Source organism: Necator americanus, chromosome V (assembly GCF_031761385.1).
Source record: "Necator americanus strain Aroian chromosome V, whole genome shotgun sequence".
NCBI lineage: Eukaryota > Metazoa > Nematoda > Chromadorea > Rhabditida > Ancylostomatidae > Necator > Necator americanus.
In genome coordinates, this window is record NC_087375.1 from 8,339,041 (window position 1) to 8,359,478 (window position 20,438).

The 20,438-nt window shown below is 40.4% G+C and overlaps 1 protein-coding gene across 4 annotated transcripts in view; it reads left to right on the forward strand.

The window, feature by feature from the left end:
* The window catches only part of RB195_013289 (uncharacterized protein), a gene marked incomplete at both ends in the record, with an annotated part of 59,074 nt that overhangs the window by 30,397 nt on the left and 8,239 nt on the right, over nt 1-20,438 (forward strand). For all 4 annotated transcript variants that reach the window (XM_064203037.1, XM_064203035.1, XM_064203036.1 and 1 more), the window contains 58 exons: nt 40-206; nt 327-402; nt 530-622; nt 855-941; nt 996-1,158; nt 1,405-1,571; nt 1,635-1,698; nt 1,926-2,085; nt 2,219-2,287; nt 2,429-2,581; nt 2,637-2,752; nt 2,816-2,907; nt 2,960-3,036; nt 3,164-3,272; nt 3,337-3,422; nt 3,480-3,576; nt 3,759-3,853; nt 4,093-4,207; nt 4,261-4,409; nt 4,466-4,625; nt 4,717-4,859; nt 4,923-5,010; nt 5,257-5,354; nt 5,430-5,580; nt 5,648-5,739; nt 6,069-6,192; nt 6,355-6,478; nt 6,586-6,915; nt 7,011-7,165; nt 7,249-7,389; nt 7,461-7,580; nt 8,145-8,198; nt 8,359-8,517; nt 8,631-8,717; nt 8,804-8,932; nt 9,379-9,468; nt 9,584-9,769; nt 9,885-9,944; nt 10,022-10,170; nt 10,261-10,326; nt 10,472-10,613; nt 10,786-10,901; nt 10,995-11,105; nt 11,206-11,305; nt 11,448-11,589; nt 11,661-11,769; nt 11,851-11,987; nt 12,045-12,109; nt 12,292-12,443; nt 12,501-12,616; nt 12,701-12,861; nt 12,930-13,016; nt 13,132-13,212; nt 13,313-13,429; nt 13,623-13,708; nt 14,082-14,184; nt 14,300-14,446; nt 19,407-19,519. In XM_064203037.1, the coding sequence (XP_064058916.1) occupies nt 40-206; nt 327-402; nt 530-622; nt 855-941; nt 996-1,158; nt 1,405-1,571; nt 1,635-1,698; nt 1,926-2,085; nt 2,219-2,287; nt 2,429-2,581; nt 2,637-2,752; nt 2,816-2,907; nt 2,960-3,036; nt 3,164-3,272; nt 3,337-3,422; nt 3,480-3,576; nt 3,759-3,853; nt 4,093-4,207; nt 4,261-4,409; nt 4,466-4,625; nt 4,717-4,859; nt 4,923-5,010; nt 5,257-5,354; nt 5,430-5,580; nt 5,648-5,739; nt 6,069-6,192; nt 6,355-6,478; nt 6,586-6,915; nt 7,011-7,165; nt 7,249-7,389; nt 7,461-7,580; nt 8,145-8,198; nt 8,359-8,517; nt 8,631-8,717; nt 8,804-8,932; nt 9,379-9,468; nt 9,584-9,769; nt 9,885-9,944; nt 10,022-10,170; nt 10,261-10,326; nt 10,472-10,613; nt 10,786-10,901; nt 10,995-11,105; nt 11,206-11,305; nt 11,448-11,589; nt 11,661-11,769; nt 11,851-11,987; nt 12,045-12,109; nt 12,292-12,443; nt 12,501-12,616; nt 12,701-12,861; nt 12,930-13,016; nt 13,132-13,212; nt 13,313-13,429; nt 13,623-13,708; nt 14,082-14,184; nt 14,300-14,446; nt 19,407-19,519 (6,926 nt within the window). The remainder of the gene's footprint in view (nt 1-39; nt 207-326; nt 403-529; nt 623-854; nt 942-995; nt 1,159-1,404; nt 1,572-1,634; nt 1,699-1,925; nt 2,086-2,218; nt 2,288-2,428; nt 2,582-2,636; nt 2,753-2,815; nt 2,908-2,959; nt 3,037-3,163; nt 3,273-3,336; nt 3,423-3,479; nt 3,577-3,758; nt 3,854-4,092; nt 4,208-4,260; nt 4,410-4,465; nt 4,626-4,716; nt 4,860-4,922; nt 5,011-5,256; nt 5,355-5,429; nt 5,581-5,647; nt 5,740-6,068; nt 6,193-6,354; nt 6,479-6,585; nt 6,916-7,010; nt 7,166-7,248; nt 7,390-7,460; nt 7,581-8,144; nt 8,199-8,358; nt 8,518-8,630; nt 8,718-8,803; nt 8,933-9,378; nt 9,469-9,583; nt 9,770-9,884; nt 9,945-10,021; nt 10,171-10,260; nt 10,327-10,471; nt 10,614-10,785; nt 10,902-10,994; nt 11,106-11,205; nt 11,306-11,447; nt 11,590-11,660; nt 11,770-11,850; nt 11,988-12,044; nt 12,110-12,291; nt 12,444-12,500; nt 12,617-12,700; nt 12,862-12,929; nt 13,017-13,131; nt 13,213-13,312; nt 13,430-13,622; nt 13,709-14,081; nt 14,185-14,299; nt 14,447-19,406; nt 19,520-20,438) is intronic.

Sequence of the window (20,438 nt, forward strand, 5' to 3'; positions counted from 1 at the left end):
ATTATTCTTCTAACAATTGTATAGAAATTCTGATCTCAGGTTGATGAATATTATTATGGCCTGCGTATTTTCCCTGGACAAGATCCAAGTCAAGTGTGGGTTGGATGGGTAACGACCCAGTACCATTTCTATTCGCCAACATTTGAGCAGGAAAACGTGGAAAGACGGTGTTTGTACGCAGAAGGGAACGGGACATCAATGGACAGGTGAATTTATCCGCAAGTTAAAAAAAAAGTTGAAAAATTTGAGAATTAACTTTGGAAGTTTGTGAGTTAGTGTTGGGAGTTTAAGCTTGTGAAAAGAGTAGTTTGTCTTCTATTATTCAGCCTGGAGTACCGTAACTGTTACATGATGAATGCAGCTGAGTTACTTTCGCATGTTTCTGATGCCACCAACACGAAGGTATGTTCGTTCTTTGTTTTGAAGTTGTTCCGAATTGGAGTTGAAGTTGTTCCGAATTTAAAACAACCCCAAATTTTCCTTAGACTTTCCTAGACCAGGATTATGATAAATGCCTAAGTCAATTCAGGTTTCTGGAACACTTATTGGATGCATTATCGACACATCGATAGGAGAGCTGTCGTTTCAAGCATCTGGACAGGACACTGGTGTCAGATTCAAAGTGAGATTAAATGATAGGAATCTTTTTTCTCCTACCTCTTATTTTCTCCACTTCTTTATTTTTTACTTATCAAAAATGCTCTTGAGTGATTTTTATGTTTCGAGTTCTTATTCGCTTGCAAACCTTAAGTTTTTCAGCAGTTTTATGACTTTGTTACGTATTTCTTGCTCAGAGAAATCTTAGAAGTTCCCTAGATTACTTAATCTTGAGTGTATGAATCGGTTGGTTTCAGTTGGAACCAGGTGCCATGTTGTTTCCAGCCGCTTTCTTCACACCAACAGCTACCGAAATTCTTCAGTTTGAGTTGGGAAGAGTTAAAGTATGTTTTTTTCTCCTCAAAATTTAATCATATCAAGTTTATTGTACTCTCAAGTTCACCTTCCCCATCTCCGCTGCAATGTTCAAATCATGTCACAAGTCATTGGTTCCGTTCTGTCCACCACGGCTCACCGTCGAATGTTTGGATCCTGTACAATGGGCCAGAGTCCCTAATGAGACTTTGAGAACCACATCGTTGAAGCTGAGTGATATCCGAGGTTTGTGGATACATTCAAAGTTTTGTTAAGAGGAAAATTGTGTTTATCTAAAAGCTGGTTATTGTTTTTCATTCGCCCCTTTGGTTCATTTCAAGAGGTTTTGTTCGCTTCTCCGAATTAACTATATTATTTTCTGAATTTGTCCGATCCGCTTCGCTGCAACTATAAAAACTTAATTGATTCACAAACGAATGTCAAATCATCCGAACAAGTGTTCCAGAATCCCCAACTATCTTCCATTTTTAGGATGGTCGGTACTGTGCGACGATCCAGTTCGAATTATGGCAGTTTATGTCCCCGAAAAAGATGAATCGTTCGATATTCTTGAGATGATTGAGAAGCCGGAATTCTTGGATTTCCATCGACAAACGCTAAATTTATATTGCAAACTCGCTAGTCATGGCAATCAGAAGGTACGATATTCTAGTATAATATAGGGGCGCATTCGAGGCGTTCGAAATGAATATCTGTTTTAGGTGGCTCACATCTTATGCCAGCATGTTGATGAGGATCAGATCATGTACGCTGTTAAGAGCCATTGTTAGTTTTCAAAGTTTTCTGCTTTCCCTCATTTGCATCCTTTATCTTTTGGTTAGGAATCTTCAAAATGTTTCTGAGGAAGAAAATTCTTTCTATGATATGATTTATTAAAATTAATTTTTGGAACGACGTTTTTTCCAGGTTTCTTAGTCATATGTAAAAGTGCTGGCCAATAGAAATGAAAGTGGTGTTTTATTCTTCTATTTTGTATCCCCGCTTCGTTCTAGATCTGTCTGGGCCAATGCGTCAAGGTTACCATGATCTGCTTATCGCTGTTCATCTCAAAACTCATGCCACTGCTCGTCAGTCTATGAGTAACGAATATGTAATACCGCTTTGTGAGCACTTGGCCCATCAAAATGTCTTCGATCCGGATGCAGAAACGAGGTAACTTCATGCTTTCATGCTAAGATACCGTTTGCATAGTTTTAAAAATTGTGATCATGCCTAAGCCACCGAAGCTATTTTTGCGTGCTTCCGCTTCGCAGCAAGGCTTGCTGAAATATCCACATTTTTACAGGTATCCTCAAATTATGGGAGATGTTTACTCGATGTTACCAGTCATGGTTGCAGAACCAGTGAAAACGCAGTGAGTAGTGGATTGTCGTTGATTTGTTCCCCTTTACTTTCTTTAAAGCAGCGATAATATGAGGAATAATGTGAATCAAGTCATTCATTTTAGTTTAATGTTATTCCTGTGTTTCTCAGGATTTGCAAAAAAATCATTTAGTTTCTCTCGGGAAGAAGAAATGAAGCTTCTCCCACCTGCCATCAACTTCGATGCACTTAAAGCCCATGTAATGAGTGCTATGGAAAGTGCCACTCGACATGCTGTGATGAACTGTCGCGATCTCATAGGTGGCGACAACTGTAATCATTTCGAGTGAGTCACAAACCTCTAGCAATGGAGTCTTCGTCTCGACTGATTTGTCTTTCAGACCTTTGATGAAGCTTTTCGACTCTTTGCTTGTCATTGGGCTAATAGATGACCCTGAACTGGAAGCACTACTGAAATTGATTCATCCTGCTGCTTTTGATCCTGCATATGAATCAGGTACTGAGAGAGATATTTTTAGCAGAACGGCGAATTTAGGTAGCAGATTACCGTATTCTCCAGGAACCACACAAAAAGGTCTAACTGAAATTGAGTTTTCTGAGCCAGTGAAAATTCAGCTGGTTAATATAATTGACCACCTCTGCGATATCCAGGTGCGTGTTACAACTGAAATGGCCTTATCTAATCTGTATGTCAATTTTTTAGCTCCGTCACCGCATCGAATCGCTGGTAGGGTTCACGGAGGGCTTTGTTGCGGAACTTCAACAAGACCAGTGCAGGCGGTAAGATATTCAGTCTTATAGCGTACTACATTACATATATGTTGTATAATACTACTGCAGTATCAAAATAATATTATATTATATACTAATATATGACAATATTATGTAGAGTTACATAAAATTCCAGCTATATGGATATCAAGCAAACCGACATGCCACCAGCAGAAGCTGCCAAAAAGACCAAAGAGTTCCGATGCCCTCCTAAAGAGCAAATGTTCCGTCTCCTAAAATGCAGAGTAACCTTTAAAGTCAAACATCTTGTGATAACTCTGATGCTCCAGAGTCTACATCTCTCTTAAGGTCAAAGAAGAGAAGGAAGACATCCTCGAAGACGATGTAGAATATGACCAGTGCCCAATGGCTGAAAATCTGCAAGAGCAATTGCGGTAAGAACTATTTGGTATCTTCAATCTTCGAATCTGAAAGCATTGTGTTCTTATCAGGGACTTCTGTGCAATGTTAGTAGCGAAGATTGGAAACGAAGATGACTGTGATGATGAAGATCGTCAGGGACTCATTGAGGCGGAAGACGGATCGTGGGTGAGTGTGCTGTGACCAGCGAAAATTTCCGCTTACATATTTACTGAAGAGAAGTATTTACCTATGTGTCACACTAATTTCTTTGCTTTACTCTTTCACTGCCATTAGCTCAGATAAAAGTCATATTACAATTTTTTTATTTTCCAAGATTTAGTTTGTGAAACATAAATGTTGCTTTGAAGGTGGACTCCTTAGCCCGATTAGTGGTAGCAGTACCACCTCCACCTCCAGCTGATGAGAAAGTCCTAGCCACAAAAAAGGGAACACGAAACTTCAGGTACTGTTTTCCTTTTCTATTGTTTCTTTTTTCTTTTCACGGTTCTTCTCACTAACTCCACTTAGATTTCATTTTTTGCATCGATTTGTTTAAAAGGTACATATGAGCATACAAATACTTTTCATAATAGTTTTTGCTGTCGCCGCCTTTTGATCGAGTGTTTTATTAGTTATAACAATAACAATACAAATAAATAACGTTCACAATAACCTTTCCTTAACTTGTATTTTGGTTTTCAGGGACATGGTTATCAAGATGCTTCGTGATTGGGCTTTGGGAGAATTCATTGAAAGCAACGAGCTTATTCGTAAAATGTTCCACCTATTGTTAAGGCAATACTCGGGGATAAGAGAGGTTTATTGCGGACTAATATTTAACTGCTACCATTTGGACTGGGATTTTTCCAGCTCCAAGATGCTATGGCGCAGACATATGTGCTGCACGAAAGGAACAATCTAGACGTACAAGACTTCATCATTTATCTGATCCAGATCCGCGAATTGCTTACAGTCCAATTTGAACACACTGAGGAAGCTATCTTGAAGAGAGGATTGTGGTAAGATATATAATCACATTATTGTTGTGAAGGTGCCGAATTTTCTTCGTTTCCAGGAAGCTGATGAATAATCGTATTTTCTTCCAACATCCTGACTTGATGCGTCTTTTATCTGTTCACGAAAATGTGATGTCAATTATGATGAATATTCTAACAGCACAACAAGGTGCTGTTGAACACGAAGGAGAAGAAGTGAAGGAAAAGACGCCTATAAAGGTGATTGAGGAATTTTAGAAAACAACTAGTCGGTTTAAGAGGAAATGCTACAATTCTTGTAGTGATTTGATAATCCCCAAATATTCTGCAGGATTCTTCCGAAATGGTAGTAGCCTGTTCAAGATTTCTTTGCTATTTCTGCCGTACTTCTCGGCAGAACCAAAAGGCTATGTTTGAGCATCTGTCATTCCTTCTGGATAATGCTACCATGCTTTTGGCAAGACCGAGTTTAAGGTATGCCCTCTATTTGAGATCGCTGAATTTATTCAATCCTAAAAGGTTTTTTTTCTTCTTCAGAGGTTCAGTACCACTTGATGTCGCTTACTCTTCATTCATGGACAATAACGAACTGGCTTTAGCGTTAAAGGAAGAGGAGCTTGATAAAGTTGGTTTACTGTTGTTGTTTTCATTTTCCAAAGAGAAATTACAGTAGCTGCTAAGTTTTGGGTTGCAATGGAGACGCTACTGCGTAGTTTATAAAGAAATTCTCTGTGTATTCTTCATTTTCATCGATTTTCATCAGTCGAGAGTCATTCAAAAAACGGGTTTTTAAAACTCCACACTCATGACACTTTTATAGATCCTAAACGCGTCTATTTTACAAAAGATTTGTTCATTCATCATTATTTAGGTGGCAGTCTATCTATCTAGATGTGGACTTCAACCCAACTCGGAAATGATTGCTAAAGGCTATCCTGATATCGGTTGGGATCCAGTAGAAGGAGAAAGGTAAGTTTCTTTCAGGTATTTTTTTTCTGAAAAATTACCAATTACCGCTACGTACACAGTTGCTTACTTTTTCAGATATATTGACTTCCTACGTTTCTGTGTTTGGATAAATGGTGAGAACGTTGAAGAAAACGCTAACTTAGTGATTCGACTCTTGATCCGACGTCCTGAATGTCTTGGTATCGCACTTAAGGGAGAAGGACAGGGGCTTTTTGCTGCCTTCAAGGTGCACACAGTACTTTTGATTTGTTTCTTTTGATTTATTCAGCATCGTATATCTCAATGTTTTCAAGGAAGCTATCGCATTATCCGAAGATATCCGAGTTTTGGAAGAAGAAGGCGAGAACGCTACAATGTTGAAAAGCGGGCTGTTAGGAGAGTCTCCGTAAGTTTTTGTCTAACTTTTGATAAACGTGACATTGTGTGTACTTGATTACTTAACTATCCATTTTGAGAAATCCTGCGAATTAGAAAATAACATTTGTACAAAACTCCAAATTCACATTCTTAAGAAAAAGGGCAACGTGAAGAAAATGACTTCTTCCCACCCGCATTTCTTCAGAACTACTAACCACTTGTAAAGTATTTGCAAGGCCAATCTCAATTCCTTTTATAAGCAATGATGGCATTGCCAAGGAAACATTCTCTACAAACATTTTCTACATTTGTTCTGCTTCTTGCTGTTTTTTTTGGATCAATTCGGTCTAATTTCAGGTCTTATCCTTCCAAAGATGCAGAAGGTGAAGATTACCTTGATCTCGGAGCAGCGACGCTCGACTTCTACTCGTCTTTGGTAGATTTGCTCGCAAAGTGTGCGCCTGATCCTATGGCTATACAGGTGTGTATGTAGCCACTCTTTTATTTTCAATTTTCTTTCAAGCTTAGAAATTTTGCGAGACTTTTATCTCTTTTCTGCAGTACTTCTCTTTTTTCTCACGGTAACTGCAGTAACTGTAATTTATAGATGAAATTTTCGAAATCACTCATAACTGTTGTCCAGGCTGGAAAAGGCGATTCGTTGCGAGCTCGTGCTATTTTGCGATCTCTGATCTCTTTGGATGACCTTGGGCAAATTCTCAGTCTCAGGTTCACTATTCCAAACCTTACGCAGGCTGCAACAGATGGTTGGTTTGATTTTTGAGGCAGACTGACTAATCTCCATCTAATTACACTACCAAATTTTAACTCTTTGGATTTGCTCTAACGTGTTACTTACTAACATCTATCACAGTTCGTCGTCGCTCATTCGCAAACTCGCACCAACACAATATCACCGTATCGCACTCGTTCGCCAAAATAGCCAATGAGGTGTCGCAATCGCAGGCAAATCGTGATCGTGTGCCATCGTTGCCATCAGCAAATCCAGAACATCATCTATCTCGGTTACGTGAAGAGGAGTCAGACAACGAGTCTGACTATGGTTCAGCAAAGAGTTCACTGGATGAATTGGAACCGACGAGCACCACGAAATTTCTGGCTCCAACCACAACAGTAGGACTGACGGTTCCTGCACCAATGGCTCGAGGGGGCAGCAGGAGGAACAAACGTTTTGGCGTTCATTGTGAGCAATTGCTAACATGTTTGCTGTGTTAATTTCCCTCATAACCTATTAATAGTGTTAGTTTTAAGTCTAATGTATAACTTTCAACCCTTCAGACAACGGCCCTCTACCCGGACTGTTGCCCAACCACAAGGGTTCAGTTCTACTTTTCCTGGATCGTGTGTACGGCATCGATTCGCAGGATATGTTACTCCATTTCCTTGAACAGAGCTTCTTACCAGATCTGCGTGCGGCTACTATGATGGATTCGGTACGTTTAACAGGTTCCATCTAGATAGCTTTTACAGAGATACCTCGGAAAATTTCCTGAAGGAACATATTTTGTTTTTTTAGCCACGAGCTTTGGAATCAGACACAGCTCTCGCTCTTAACCGATATCTCTGCAATGCCGTCTTGCCGCTGCTCACCAACCACTCTCACTTTTTCGCAGATTCTGAACATCATGCGGCACTTTTGGATGCGACACTACATACGGTATTTTACTCCTTCTTTCACAACACTCAGACTATTGTTACTTTAATTCAGTTTAACCTAACGCTTTGTAGGTGTATCGCATGAATCGACTGAAGTCCTTAACAAAGAACCAACGTGAAGCCGTTTCCGACTTCCTAGTGGCAATTACGAGAGAATTGCCACCAGGAATGATGATTAAGCTGCTTCGAAAGGTAAATCTTTCCTACGCCGTACACCATTGAAAATGGATTAATGGCTCAGGAAATCTTACTTTATTTCGTGACATCAAGGAAAATTGTAGGTTGCACTGCTTGCTGTACCTACAGATAGGGGTTTGACTACATGAATACAAGTTGGGTATCAGGGAACTTTTGGGTAGTTAAACGTATGACATGTTTGCGGAAAATTCCTTAAACCGCCAATTTCTTTAATTCAATTTAATTTTCTTTAATTCAATTTCAATTTAACCAATTTCTCCTTTAATTATTCAAGCGCGCTTTCCGGCCTAAGGTTCCTCGGGCAATCCTGATTCCGATCATTATCTCCATTGAATCCTAGCATTAAAAAATGTGTAGTCTTCAAATGCATTGTGAGAATATTTTTATGGATATTCTTTCTTACTGTGGTTATTTTTAAAAGAGAAATAAGTGTATTGTCCAACAATATCAAGAATGTGGGTGTAAGATAGGGATTTAATTCTAAAATAAGGATATATTTGGTTCATTCTGGAAGCTTATCAATCTATTCTCCTATTCATATTTCATCTCCTTTTTCAGGTCATCGTAGACATTCGGCAGATGAGCGATATGAATGTGCTTGTACCACTAAGAGTAGGTTTATATTTCAGTCTACATTTGTTCTTCATCCACCTATTTTTTGTTTCGTTTCTTTCCTTCTCCGCTCCAAGTTTGTGTCCCTCATAAACCATGATTTTGTTGTAGAATTTTTTGTACTGCTACTGTCTGTCTATTCATATCTGACTCTCTTCAGCTGATGACACTGCACTACGAACGGTGTGGCAAGTATTACGGTAATGGAAATCAGTACGGGGTAGCCACAGAAGTTGAGAAACGCCTATCAATGCTGCTATTCTACGCCATTTTTGATTCACTTGGCAGTAGGCCTTATGATCCAGATTTGTTCGGAAAGGTAGGTTTTCCCTTGATTTTCATTTTGCATAAAAATTGAGAAAAAAGTCTAGAATTAGTAACGTTGAACAATCAATCGCAATTTCTCAATAAACTCAAAAATTCTCTATTCAGGCTCTACCATGCTTGACAGCCATTGGTTCAGCCATTTCGCCGGATTATACTTTGACCACTGGGGTGGAAGACATGGCTAGATTTAAGGTCAACTTTCTATCTATGCATAATTTTAATGATTCAATTTCATCAACCTATCTTTTCTTTACTAGATTGATCTAAATTCTTTGAAGGATCCTTTGGACGATGGCGCATGGGTGCCGAAGACGGTAGATATTTCACGCGTCGACCTTCCAAGAGATTTGCAGTCACTTACTGATGCTTTTGCCGAACATTTCCATGATTCCTGGGCGACCAGAAAAGTGAGTTTCTCACAGTAATTAGAGTGATTAGCCTAATTTTTTGGTTGCAAGGTGTTAAATATTGAACAGGCAAGAAAATTTGCTTAGTCTTTGAAGCCAGCAAGTGGATTGCTGTCTTTGTCTGTTATATAGATGACGTACGGAATTTTTCTTCACTGCGGTGACATTTAAAAGTACTATAAAGTATTAGTGTAGTATTTTGAAGTATTTCTGATTATCATTTTCTAAAATCTTTTCATTTGTGCATTCTTTGTGCGGATCAACTGATTGCTTCAGTCCAGGTTTTATTAGTACTGGAAAGGGAATAAAATAAAAAAAAACGCACAGCTAAAACTTTTCCTTCGTTTCTCTCTTATTGAAAAATTTCGTCAACCTTTTCTGTTTAGGCCTTCACTTATTTTCAAAAGTAATGCATTCCAATTTTCTGGATCCTTTTGTAATTTTAGCTCGAGAAAGGATGGACACATGGAGATTTGTATTCCCGACAGCAGTTCACCCACCCAAGGCTCAAGCCATTCAGTTTGCTTAAAGATTTTGTGAGTTTATATTTTTAAACTCATTTGAATCCTGGCATGGTCTGACCACTCCATCTTTTCATTAGAAGAGTGTGATTATTCTGAACAATTCTACATAAATTTGAATCTTTTATAGGAAAAAGCGTTCTACAGGGAACGCTGCTCTGAATGCCTTCGAGCACTTATTGCGTGGGGTTATACTTTCGATTTGGCTGATCGTGACGCCGCCGACAGGGCGGAACTCGCTCATACTCCCTCAGGGACATCAATCCAGAACTTTGCACCAAAACCTGTGGATTTGTCGAGCATGACATTGGAAAAGGTACCTTTCAAAATTGCCGTGCTGCCTTCAAATTCTAATATTTTCGAAGTCTTCTCTTAAGAAATCGTTTGGGTACGGGTCGTTTATAGGACTATTATGGATTTACTAATTACAGGATATGGTTGCCGCTGGAGAAAAAATGGCCGAACATTCGCACCTTATCTGGGCCAGAAAGGTTGGATAGCCTTCTCTTTGGTTCAGTTTTCTTTTCCCTCTTTTCGTCAGGAAATCTAGGTGATACTCTCGTTTCAGGTGTGGAACGACCTGAACACCAAAGGTGGTTTCATGCCTACATCGCTGGTCCCGTGGGATCTTTTAACTGATTTTGAACGTCGAAAGGATCGTTTCAGGGCAAACGAAATTCTGAAATTTTTGCAATATCACGGATATCACGTCACGAGGTGAAAATTTTATTTAGGCGCCTGCAAAGTTGGGATCCACAATTTTACTTTCTTCATTCATTTGTCCATCCAACTAACTATTTCCTTTAGCCCACAACAAGAGCAAGCGCAGGAAAGAGCAAAAAATGAGAGTGAACGTTCTTCAGTGGAGAAGAGGTGTGTTTTTAGCAATATAATTAAAGAATCTTTTTGTTGAAATTGTTCTGGGCTCTTCCGTGCAGTTAATTCCATATAATTGAACAAAACATAGTTTTTTGTCGCTATTTTCACAGGTGTAGAAACAGCAGTGCTTGTCATTTAGGTTTGCCTACAATCTTCTGGAAAAACTTATCCAGTACCTGGAACAAGCAAGTCTTAAAATGAAATCAGTGAAGCCGAGTCAGGAACTTACTAGAAGGAACACCTTCAGAAAGGAGGGCCAAGATGTGAAATTCTTTGAAAAAGTGAGTGAGAAGAAGCGAAACCGGCCGTTCAAGGATCAAACTATATTCCAAAAGATTCTAAAAGAATGACTTCATTAAGATTTTTTTTAATAGTCGCAACACGTAGGCTAATAATATGATAATACAGCAATATTACAATGCTACCTTTCTTCGTCGAATTGCTGCCATCTAGGTCGTTCTCCCACTGATGCATGCCTACTTCAATGCCCACAAGAACTACTTCCTCGAGGGATCTAGCATCGTACAGACGGGTACAGCTAGTAACAAGGAAAAGGAAATGGTTGCTAAGTGAGTATTTTTCTCCAACACTTTCAAATTTATGAATATTAATCCTTTAGAAAGTATCCTGAGATAATTACTTCAAAAATAGAACCTTTTTAGTTTGTTCTGCCGTCTAGCTTCCTTGCTGCGAATCAAAAATCGCGCTTTCGGAAGTGTGGCCAAAATTACCGTGAGATGCCTCCAGGGACTCACCCAAGCTCTTGATTTGAGGTCAGTCGGATCGATATCTTACATTCCTCGGAGGAAGTAGCTAGTCATATTTGCACGTTGTCGAAATATTATCGGACTCCATCCTATTTATTCCTTACAGGACGCTAGTCAAAGTGAACTCTGACATCGTTCGTACTTCTTTGCTTTCGTTCTTCAATAACTGCGCTGATGACTTATTCGCGGCTGTCAAAGAACTTAAGGTAATAACCATCACTTTTTGGTTGGTTATTTGTGGACTACCACCCAGATCTCCTGCTGACATAACAAACGTTTCTCCAATTCACTTGTGAATGAGATTTTTCCGACATTTTTTGGAATAAAATTATAGAATTTGCTATCCAGGACAACGGCCAGTACTCATTGATCCGCGGCCAAAATCTGAAGTCATGGATTTCACTGGAATTCGCTCACCAAATGATTATTCCAGTGCTTACAACAATGTTCGGACACCTGGCTCGAAATCACTTCGGAACCGATTTGTTGTGTTAGACTGCTGATAATCTAGTAGTAATTCTTTCTCAAAGGACCACCTTACATTTGTCTTCGGTATTTTAGTGGACGACATCCAAGCGGCTTGCTACAAGATTCTGGATTCCCTATACATGGTGACTGGATTGTCTTCGACTGCAGCACAAAGGAAAAGCATCGGATTTGAAACTGATAAGTGAGCCCATCTGATTCTTTTTGTAGCTTCTTTCTGTGATTCTGCAGTTTTCTATTCTCCCGTCCAAAGGAAAAACTTTAGACATCGTCCCGGCCTTGGTCAGTGCCTTTCTGCTTTTGCTTCCTGTTTCCCGGTTGCATTCCTTGAACCCGAGTATAACAAGAATAACAAGTACTCTGTGTTAGCCAAAACTCAGGATCAGTCCGTACAGGTGCAAGGTGAGCCGGGCACAAAAATTTACGTATCCCAGCAGAAGTTGTAACAAGTAATTTTAGAAATGTTACAAAATCTGTCTACTCATATTCCACATATCGAACGGCTGCTCGCTGATATCGAACAGGTATTCATCGTTCATAGATTATCACTTTGCAGCACATTTTGGGATTGTTTTTTTACCGTTTATTCAATTGTTGTTGACTTCATTTGGCTGGATCGTAAATAATGTCTCATTTCTCATTTTCTGCCTTTTTTTGATTCCTTTCTTTAGCATTTTTGTTTTGTTCTTAAAGTATTATATCTAAGGTTGCCAACAACGGCGTAATGTACTCCGAGAATCCGAATATATATGATGTGGATCTACCTTTAATGTGCTCATACATGGGCTACTGGTTTAACATTGGTCCTGATGGTCGCAAGAGTGAGAGGACCACTGAGGAGAAAGAACATCGCCAACCGTGCGTTCTTTTAATGTATGGTGCCGAACATTTTGAAATACCACGTTTTTGTTCCAGGTTGCCTATGACATCCGTCTCAGCCGACCATATAAATAGAATCTTCTGTTCTTTGTTAAGAATGGTTCGAAATCATATTGGAGTTGAAAACGCACCATGGTTGTGTCGAACAACATGTAAGCGAAGCGTTTTTTGGCTACTACCAGCCTCGTACCACATATCTTTGAAGCTGAGACTAGTTAAAATCAATTCTTCTTCAGTCTTTGCTGTACAAATCATTCAAAATGTCACATGCGATCCGGTGAAGGAGTATGTGCTTCCAATTGCTGAGAGACTACGTAGAATGAGCGAGAAGGCATTCCGAGAAGAAGAGCACATGCGGACTCATCCAGACGATGCGGATGAGGGAACTGTGGCCGAGGTACTGAACACATATTTATTCTGTCAGTAGACCTATGTCAATGTTTGGAAATCTCTGCTTACTTTCAGGATAATGCTCGCCTAGTCCGAGATACGTACGCATACTTCCCAATTCTTATGAAATACACCGACCTTCATCGTGCGCAATGGTTGAAGGTATCATAATTTTCTAGCTATATTTCCTGCTAATTTTTACGCTACTGTTTTTCTCAACATTATTGGATTACTCATTCACACGGCACATTGTTTTTATTTCCCACGAATTCTTTAGTCACCATCCTGGGAGACCGATGGCGTGTACGAAAATGTAGCCGTTATTTTCCGCATTTGGAGTCAAAGCCAACACTTCAAGGTGTGATTTCTGACCGATCGGGTTCTCAATTTTTACCTTTCAGCCTTCAAATTTTTCTTCTGTTTTCTGGCTTTTTTTCTGATGCTCAGTTACCTTACAGCGAGAAGAACTGAACTACATGGCGCAGTTCGAAGAAGATACGGCAATGGTGGGCGGTGAAGTGAAGACTGGTAAAGCTGCCATTGCTGAGAGGAAAAAGAAAAGACGAGAGGGGCAGGTAAAAAAATATCATATTTCCAAATGTTTTATTCTCTTCTGATCAAAATCACCTCTTCTTGATTAGATGCGCGAACCGAAAGACCCAAAATGTAGGGTGGTGAGTTACAGCCGTCTGTTACAGTATTGGTGGAAAATGTTGTGATGTTAGTGTTTAATAAAATTTGACTATCTATTCAATGTCGCTTTTTTAGGTGAAGAAGGATAAACATGCTAACAGTATTGTTATAGCATGTCTGAAAAGGTTGCTACCGGTCGGACTCAATGTCTTTGGTGGAAGGTTAGCTTCATTTCATTTACCTAATTTATTTTTTACTGTGTTTATTTAGCTGAAATGATGTTTAAAGGCAATTGTCTTCTCTACTTTCGTGCTCAATTAGAAGAATGTGTATTAGTTATTATTAGACATAATATGTTTTTGTTGTTTCCTTGCTTTGTTAAGCAGCTACTTGCATTGCCATTACGTGCAGAACGTCAACAAAAGCTAGCACATAGCTTGCGTTGGTTTTGTTCGAGTCACAAAACAAAAATTCGTTTTTCTATTAGAGTAGTGTTCTACGTTTTACAAAGTCTAAAGGTCTTTTTCTGTGAACAATAAGGAATAACTCTTTTTGGATGGATAATTTTAAACTACTAACGAATTTTGACTGCAGAGAACTGGACATTGTTCAACAATCGAAAGAAAGATTCCTGCAGAAAGAGCCTGAGGATAAAATTCGAGAATTCATCAAAGGATTACTTGAAATTCCTGTTAAGGTATTCCGTTGTCATACAAATGGTTGCTAGTTTTATGTCCGTAATTTGTTTCTCCTATTGCTCATTTCGTTATTCTATATGATTCATGATTTATCCAGTTTAGCCAAATTTCTAGACTGATCCAACGGACAAAAATGCTTGGCAATTGTCTTTATATCGAAAGATAGGCAAAAGCCAGATGAGAGGAAAGAATGAAATGACTCAGGATGCCGTTATAGAAAAGATCTTCAATATGGGACAGGTGTCAGCTATCTTGCATACGGTTAGTTGCAATGATTTGAAGTAGTTGTCCTTATCCTTCCTAGCTTCACTGTACAAGAGGTTCTGAATGGTTAGATACATTCATTTCCTCTGATGCCCCTTGTTTAGCATAGGATAGATCTGAAGAGGTACAGTTGCTGCCAAATGCATTCTGTCGGTCTGACGAGTTGATTTTATCGATTGATCGATCGTCTTATTGACGCCGCAGATCACTATGGTGGCCACCTCGCCGAAGACGTTCTGCGTCATACCGGCAGAATACATTCGATGACGAATGTATCCTGAAGTCGCTTTGCATTCATGGGATTCGGGGTTTTCTTTCTTTTAGAAGTCCTCCTGTTCGATAGTAGCATAGTTTGGTTTGCTGAGACAGCTATTTTTCTACACTCAAAGCTATGCTACATTTATTTGCCTCTGGTTTTTCCTTTTGATTTTTCAGTGAGAGTACGCTATTTTGTGCTTCGGAATTCTAGCTAGGCGATCACGGTGAACCAAGTAGGCGCGCATGTCCACTTTGCCGCTTGTTGTGTGATTGTGTAGATGGTTAGCTAACGCGTAGACTACCTTTACTTAATCAGTGTTTCTTATTTTATGTTCACATGTCCTGTTAGATGTTTCATCGTTTAATCGTTTGTGATGTGCACGTAATTGATATGTCTATGTTTTGTTCAGATTATGCGCATGAAGGATCGTCTCAAGCTCAGGAGTGCTTTTAAGGTGGTGTCGTGTTCGTGGTTGTCCTTTCTGTGGCCCCATGTCGTAAAATACAAAAGATGTGGAAATTGGTAGAAGCACTAAATTGGTGCCTAAATTCGCTTAATCTGGGAATCATTTTTTAGAGACATTACTCAGACACGTGCAAGGTGTAGTTTGAAACATTTGTAGAAGCTCCAATAACATGTCGGGTTAAAACGATGATGAACAAGAAGAGGATCCGCAGAATTCCATTGTTACTAGCAGAATCTCACTAAATTTTGTGGTTATTAGGATATGACTTCTCTTCTTTTTGTTTCGTACTCCTCCTGGACAAGTTAGCACAATTAAATTATGACAAGTGTTTAGGAACTTCAGGAATTAAGAACTGTTTTACCTGGCTCCTTTAGTAGCGGAAGTTGGTCAATTCATTTGCGTTGTGTCCTGAGTCTGCTCCGAATAGGAGCAGCTGGCATCGATGGGTACAACTCGCCCACGACCACTTGGATCCGGAGAGGCTCGTGCTGGATTAAGCCAGCACATAGCGCCCAACCCCTCCGGATCCATGTGGGTACATGGCAAGGGTCTCATCCTCCTGCCCTAATTCTGCTTTCGAGTTCTTGTGGACAGCCCTCCATTCACCACGCGACAACCCGCTCCTAAGTGGTTTTAAAGGCATCACTCCACGAATCTGAGATGGTACGGATTTCAGGTGGAGTATTTGTATACGGGATGGGAGACTACGGAGAGGGGGGTGATTCCGTCCATTTCTTCCTAATTGCCGTAAAAAAAACGGCCCGGAAGATGGGGCGATGCACAAGGCGGGCGCGCTCCAATCGAACTCGTTGTAGAAAGTGGCGCGCCGGAAACGCTCGAAGCCGCATCTTCCGGGCCGTTTTTTACGCCAATTGTGCATCGCCCCATCTTGTTGGCCGTATTTTACGGCAATTAGGAAGAAATGGACGGAATCATCCTCCTCTCCATAATCTTCTATGCCGTATACGAATACTCCAACTGAAATCCGCACCACCTCAGATTCGTGGGGTGATGCCTTTAAGCCAGCACGTGGGGTCCAGCCCCTCCGGACACATGCGGGCACCTGGCAAGCGTTCCATCTTCCTGCCCTGATTTCCCTTTCGAGTTTCTGGGGACAGCCCTCCATTCACCACGCGACAGCCCGCTCCTAAGTGGTTTTAAGATATATTGCGAGACACGATCGATCACACAAGTAGTCTATCTTAATAACATTAATACAAGTGGTAGAACAAGCAATAATGCATTATATCTGCACATATAAGTGGAACACACAATATCACACAACGGGACTAGTAAGTGGATGATAAGTGGTTAGGTTGATTTCGGAGTGAATGAGTGGCTTGATCTCATCTCGTGGAGTGCAGCCAGCTAGGGTTGATAGGGATATGTTTTTCAAATAATATCAAAACCAATAGTTCGAATTAGACTCATAAAACTATAAAATTCAAATACGACATAGTACCAAAGAAGTGGAATGAAGGAAATGGTCGCATGCAAAACTGATGATGAGATAACTGAACTCAGAGCGCTGCCAGGCGGTCTGTATAGAGGTTGGCTGGTGCACAAATGCTACCGTAAGACGGGACTCGGCGATTTTTTGTTGCCGTCGCGCCTTCTGGGGAAATTGTGCGCCAATTTGCAATTTGACTACAATGAACCTTAAAGGCAGCGTATCACGAGATTAACGTAGTACGGAACCCTCAGGGAACCCGTAGAGGTCGTAAATTACGGAACCCAGCATGACTCCGCTCATCTTCACCTAATCGTCGTAAAAAAAAAACCGCGTGGGAATGGGGTTTGTGCCTACAGAGCACGTTAGAACACATCCTCTTGTAGACGCTCCGATCACGTCCAGCTGCCTATTCATTGGTTTTAATTGAACAGGTTGGTAAGCTGTCCTCGTTGATCTTCGCTACGGTTTGCTCGTGAACGCGGTTTGTGTACGAGGATAGCGCGTTGCTACTGATTTCATAGGAAAGAATGCCGTCACTCTGTTTTTTTTTACGACGATGAGAGGAAGTTGAGAGGAGCCATCCTGGATTCCGTAATCTACGACCTGAAGTCTGCTGGCGGTCTTCGCACTGCGTGAATTTCGTGATACGCGCTGCCTTTATCACTACCTCCGCAATCGTAACTAAATTATAACGATCGGAAGAGCTCCGACTAGTGTTCCAGATTCCATTTGTTTTTTTTTCTTTAAGACTAGATATATGTGTCTAACTTGCAAATTTCTTATGCGCTACTTGCGTCTACGCACCAGATGGGATGCATTAGGCATGCTGCACTTAAAATGATATGATTTCATATGATGTGTAATGTAATATAACATTTTAATAATATTTAATATAATTATTTAATTGTAGTATAATATTTTCCCTCAGCCGATCCAAAAGCGAACCAATGTTCACACTACCCGAAGAGCAAGTCTCAAGGGAATATGAATTCTCCACTGTTCTACTATTATAGTAAGATATATCATTTCTGAAATACTGTTCAGAAATACACCATTATTTTGTCAGAGTATCCTCTAGGGGTATGTAAGGGACTTTTTTTCCGCAGAAGAAATCTACCCTTGCTAATGTCTGAGTTATCTCTCTTTTTTCCCTCAGTTCAGCCGCTTTATGCAATTCTCATTTAAAGGCATCACCCCACGAATCTGAGCTGGTACGAATTTTAAGTGGAGTATTCGTATACGGGGTAGTAGATTATGGAGAGTGGGTGATTCCGTCCATTTCTTCGTAATTGCCGTAAAAAAAACGCCACAAATACTCCACCTGAAATCCGTACCATCTCAGATTTGTGGGGTGATGTCTTTAATGTCCAATAAATGGCGAAAACGATACCACTAAGTTTACAACAGGCCGATTTTTATTAGATGTATTGATAATCTAGTAGTATCTAGTAGTTAACAAAAACGATAGAACGAAGATTACAAGAAACCGTTCATACTATCGTACTCTCGATTTCTCTTACTCACCTACCACTAACCTTTTGCATCGTCAACGATTTACTGATTCTCTTTTTTATAATCTTTCATTCTACAGTATGACCTTCGTGGGACTCGTCATCCCAATAGTCGCCATTTAGAAGTGAGTTCTAATGTTGTAGCCGTATCTGGGAGTGATTTTTCTTTAGTCGGTTCTTCACCGCTGGCTCTCACTGGCCGCTTTCCATTTTTGTTCTCTTCTTCCTCTAGTTATCTTTACTGCCCACTTTTCACTATTCTTTTTCCTGCTTTAACTGCCTAACTTTTTCACCTCTCACACTACTACATTTCTCCAAAAATTTGTTGCTCAGTGATTGTGTCGCTCAAATCCACAATTTTTCTCGTTAAGTGTTTGTAGCGAGAAAAACTTTGGTGAACTACATAGGAAAATATATATTGGCGCGATTCTGAACGCAGTGCACAAGTATTGCGGTGAAAACGAAACGTATTTTTTGTCTCGTTTGATCCTGCAAACCATAATGGAGTCAAAAGTGAACCATATTGCGTAACGTGAGGGGATTGGCTGGAGGCAGTTCGCGATGATCCCACCTCGAACCCAACCACTATCTCCACCGCGCCGTTTCCAGCGCAGCCGCTTTCGTAACTGCATCCTGCTTCATGTCGTTTTGACCCTACTATACGTGATGGCACGAACCCACTAGTACAGAGATCTCGACTTCGGGAATTTCCCGCAACGCTGTCTCTAGGCTATCCTTTCGTTGCAATTTATCTCATGTTATATTTTTTATATGTTGTAACATACCCATCACATAGTGTAGTGAAACGTTGTTCTTTTGTCCTTTTGTCAGAAACTATAGAACTATTCAAGTGTAACATGGACACCAAAATTAAAGAGGGAATTTTCGGTGTTGTTCCTACATTCCTGCTGCCAGCGTTCGGTCATTATACATATGTTTATAAAATTTGAAAATGGGAATGAAGAAAAATCAGGCCTATCGTTTTCTTTGACACAATGTGCAAAAGGTGGACGAGAAACTTTTCATTTTCGTTGGTTTGAGGTTTAAGGGCGGCTGGCTAGATGTAAAGCAGTTAAGCCCATCTCAATTTCATCGAAATAGCACTTCATTTGTAACACATCTGGCAGATATTAACAGTCAAGAAATCAACAAAATGAATTATACTTAACAACAACCGCGTTCTAGACGAGGTGACACAATCACTGATTCACATAGACTTTCTGGTCTAGATTAAAATAAGTGACAATGATGTTTGGCTCGTGTTTTAGACGGAGCACCCGCAACAGCTGCTTTCACAAGCCTGGAAAAAAGTCGTCTCCACGCAGCGAAAACGTGCGGTGGTTGCGTGCTTCCGTATGGTGCCGCTATATGGGATACCGAGGTAGGAACTGGAATGCCCATACATATGCAAACCTCTCTATGCGTCTTTTAGCACGTCTATGCATGAGTGATATATGCATGTGTGTGCTGTGTAATTACATAAATAAGTTCTATTAACCGTGTGAATGTGCGGCGGCAAAGTAGGGCTGGAGGGCGTCTAAGACCGTCATCGATACGATCCTTACGTACGATTCTGCGCTTTGCTCACTAGCTTCCTTCCCTTCTGCTCAGATTCTTCTTCTCTCTGCTGTTAATAATGTTGTTGGTAGGTGACAAGTCGTACGGAAAAAGAAGATAAATGGAAGAAGGTATTGACACTACAGCGTAAGAGAATGGCCATATCATTGATTACGGCCTCTCATCTCTATAGGGTCGAGAGGTGGGTGTTAATGGCGTATATCATTTACTTTCTGTAGTGAGTGGATGTGGTGCAGTTGTTATTTGACAAATAACAACTACACCACATCCACTCGCAGCTTTTTTCGCTAAAAGTAATTTCGTGACCAATATTGCGAACCCTATGGACGGATCCCCGTCTGAGTTTATTGAGTTGGCACTAAAATTGTATAACTTCCACGTACCTTACCTATAGTCGGGTCAAAACCTGAAGCTCGGTGCAATCACGGAAGCGGCCGCGCTCAAAGTGTACTCATCTCCCCAGTTCGATCGCCGCAAGCGAGGGTCCCACCTCGATCGCAGTTGTTGAACCAAGGTAACATGTAGTTGGAGGGGCACTTAGTGGCGCCCTTATTTCTGGAAGTAAACAACTAAATCAACCGGGTCCCTATGACCAGATCATTAGTCAGAGAGGATCTCTAACAATGTAAGCTAAAGTTACTAAGAGAAAAATGTAAGATAGAGCGTCCAGAAATAAGGGCGCCATTGATTCCCCACCCCCGAACACCATTTTCTCCCCAACC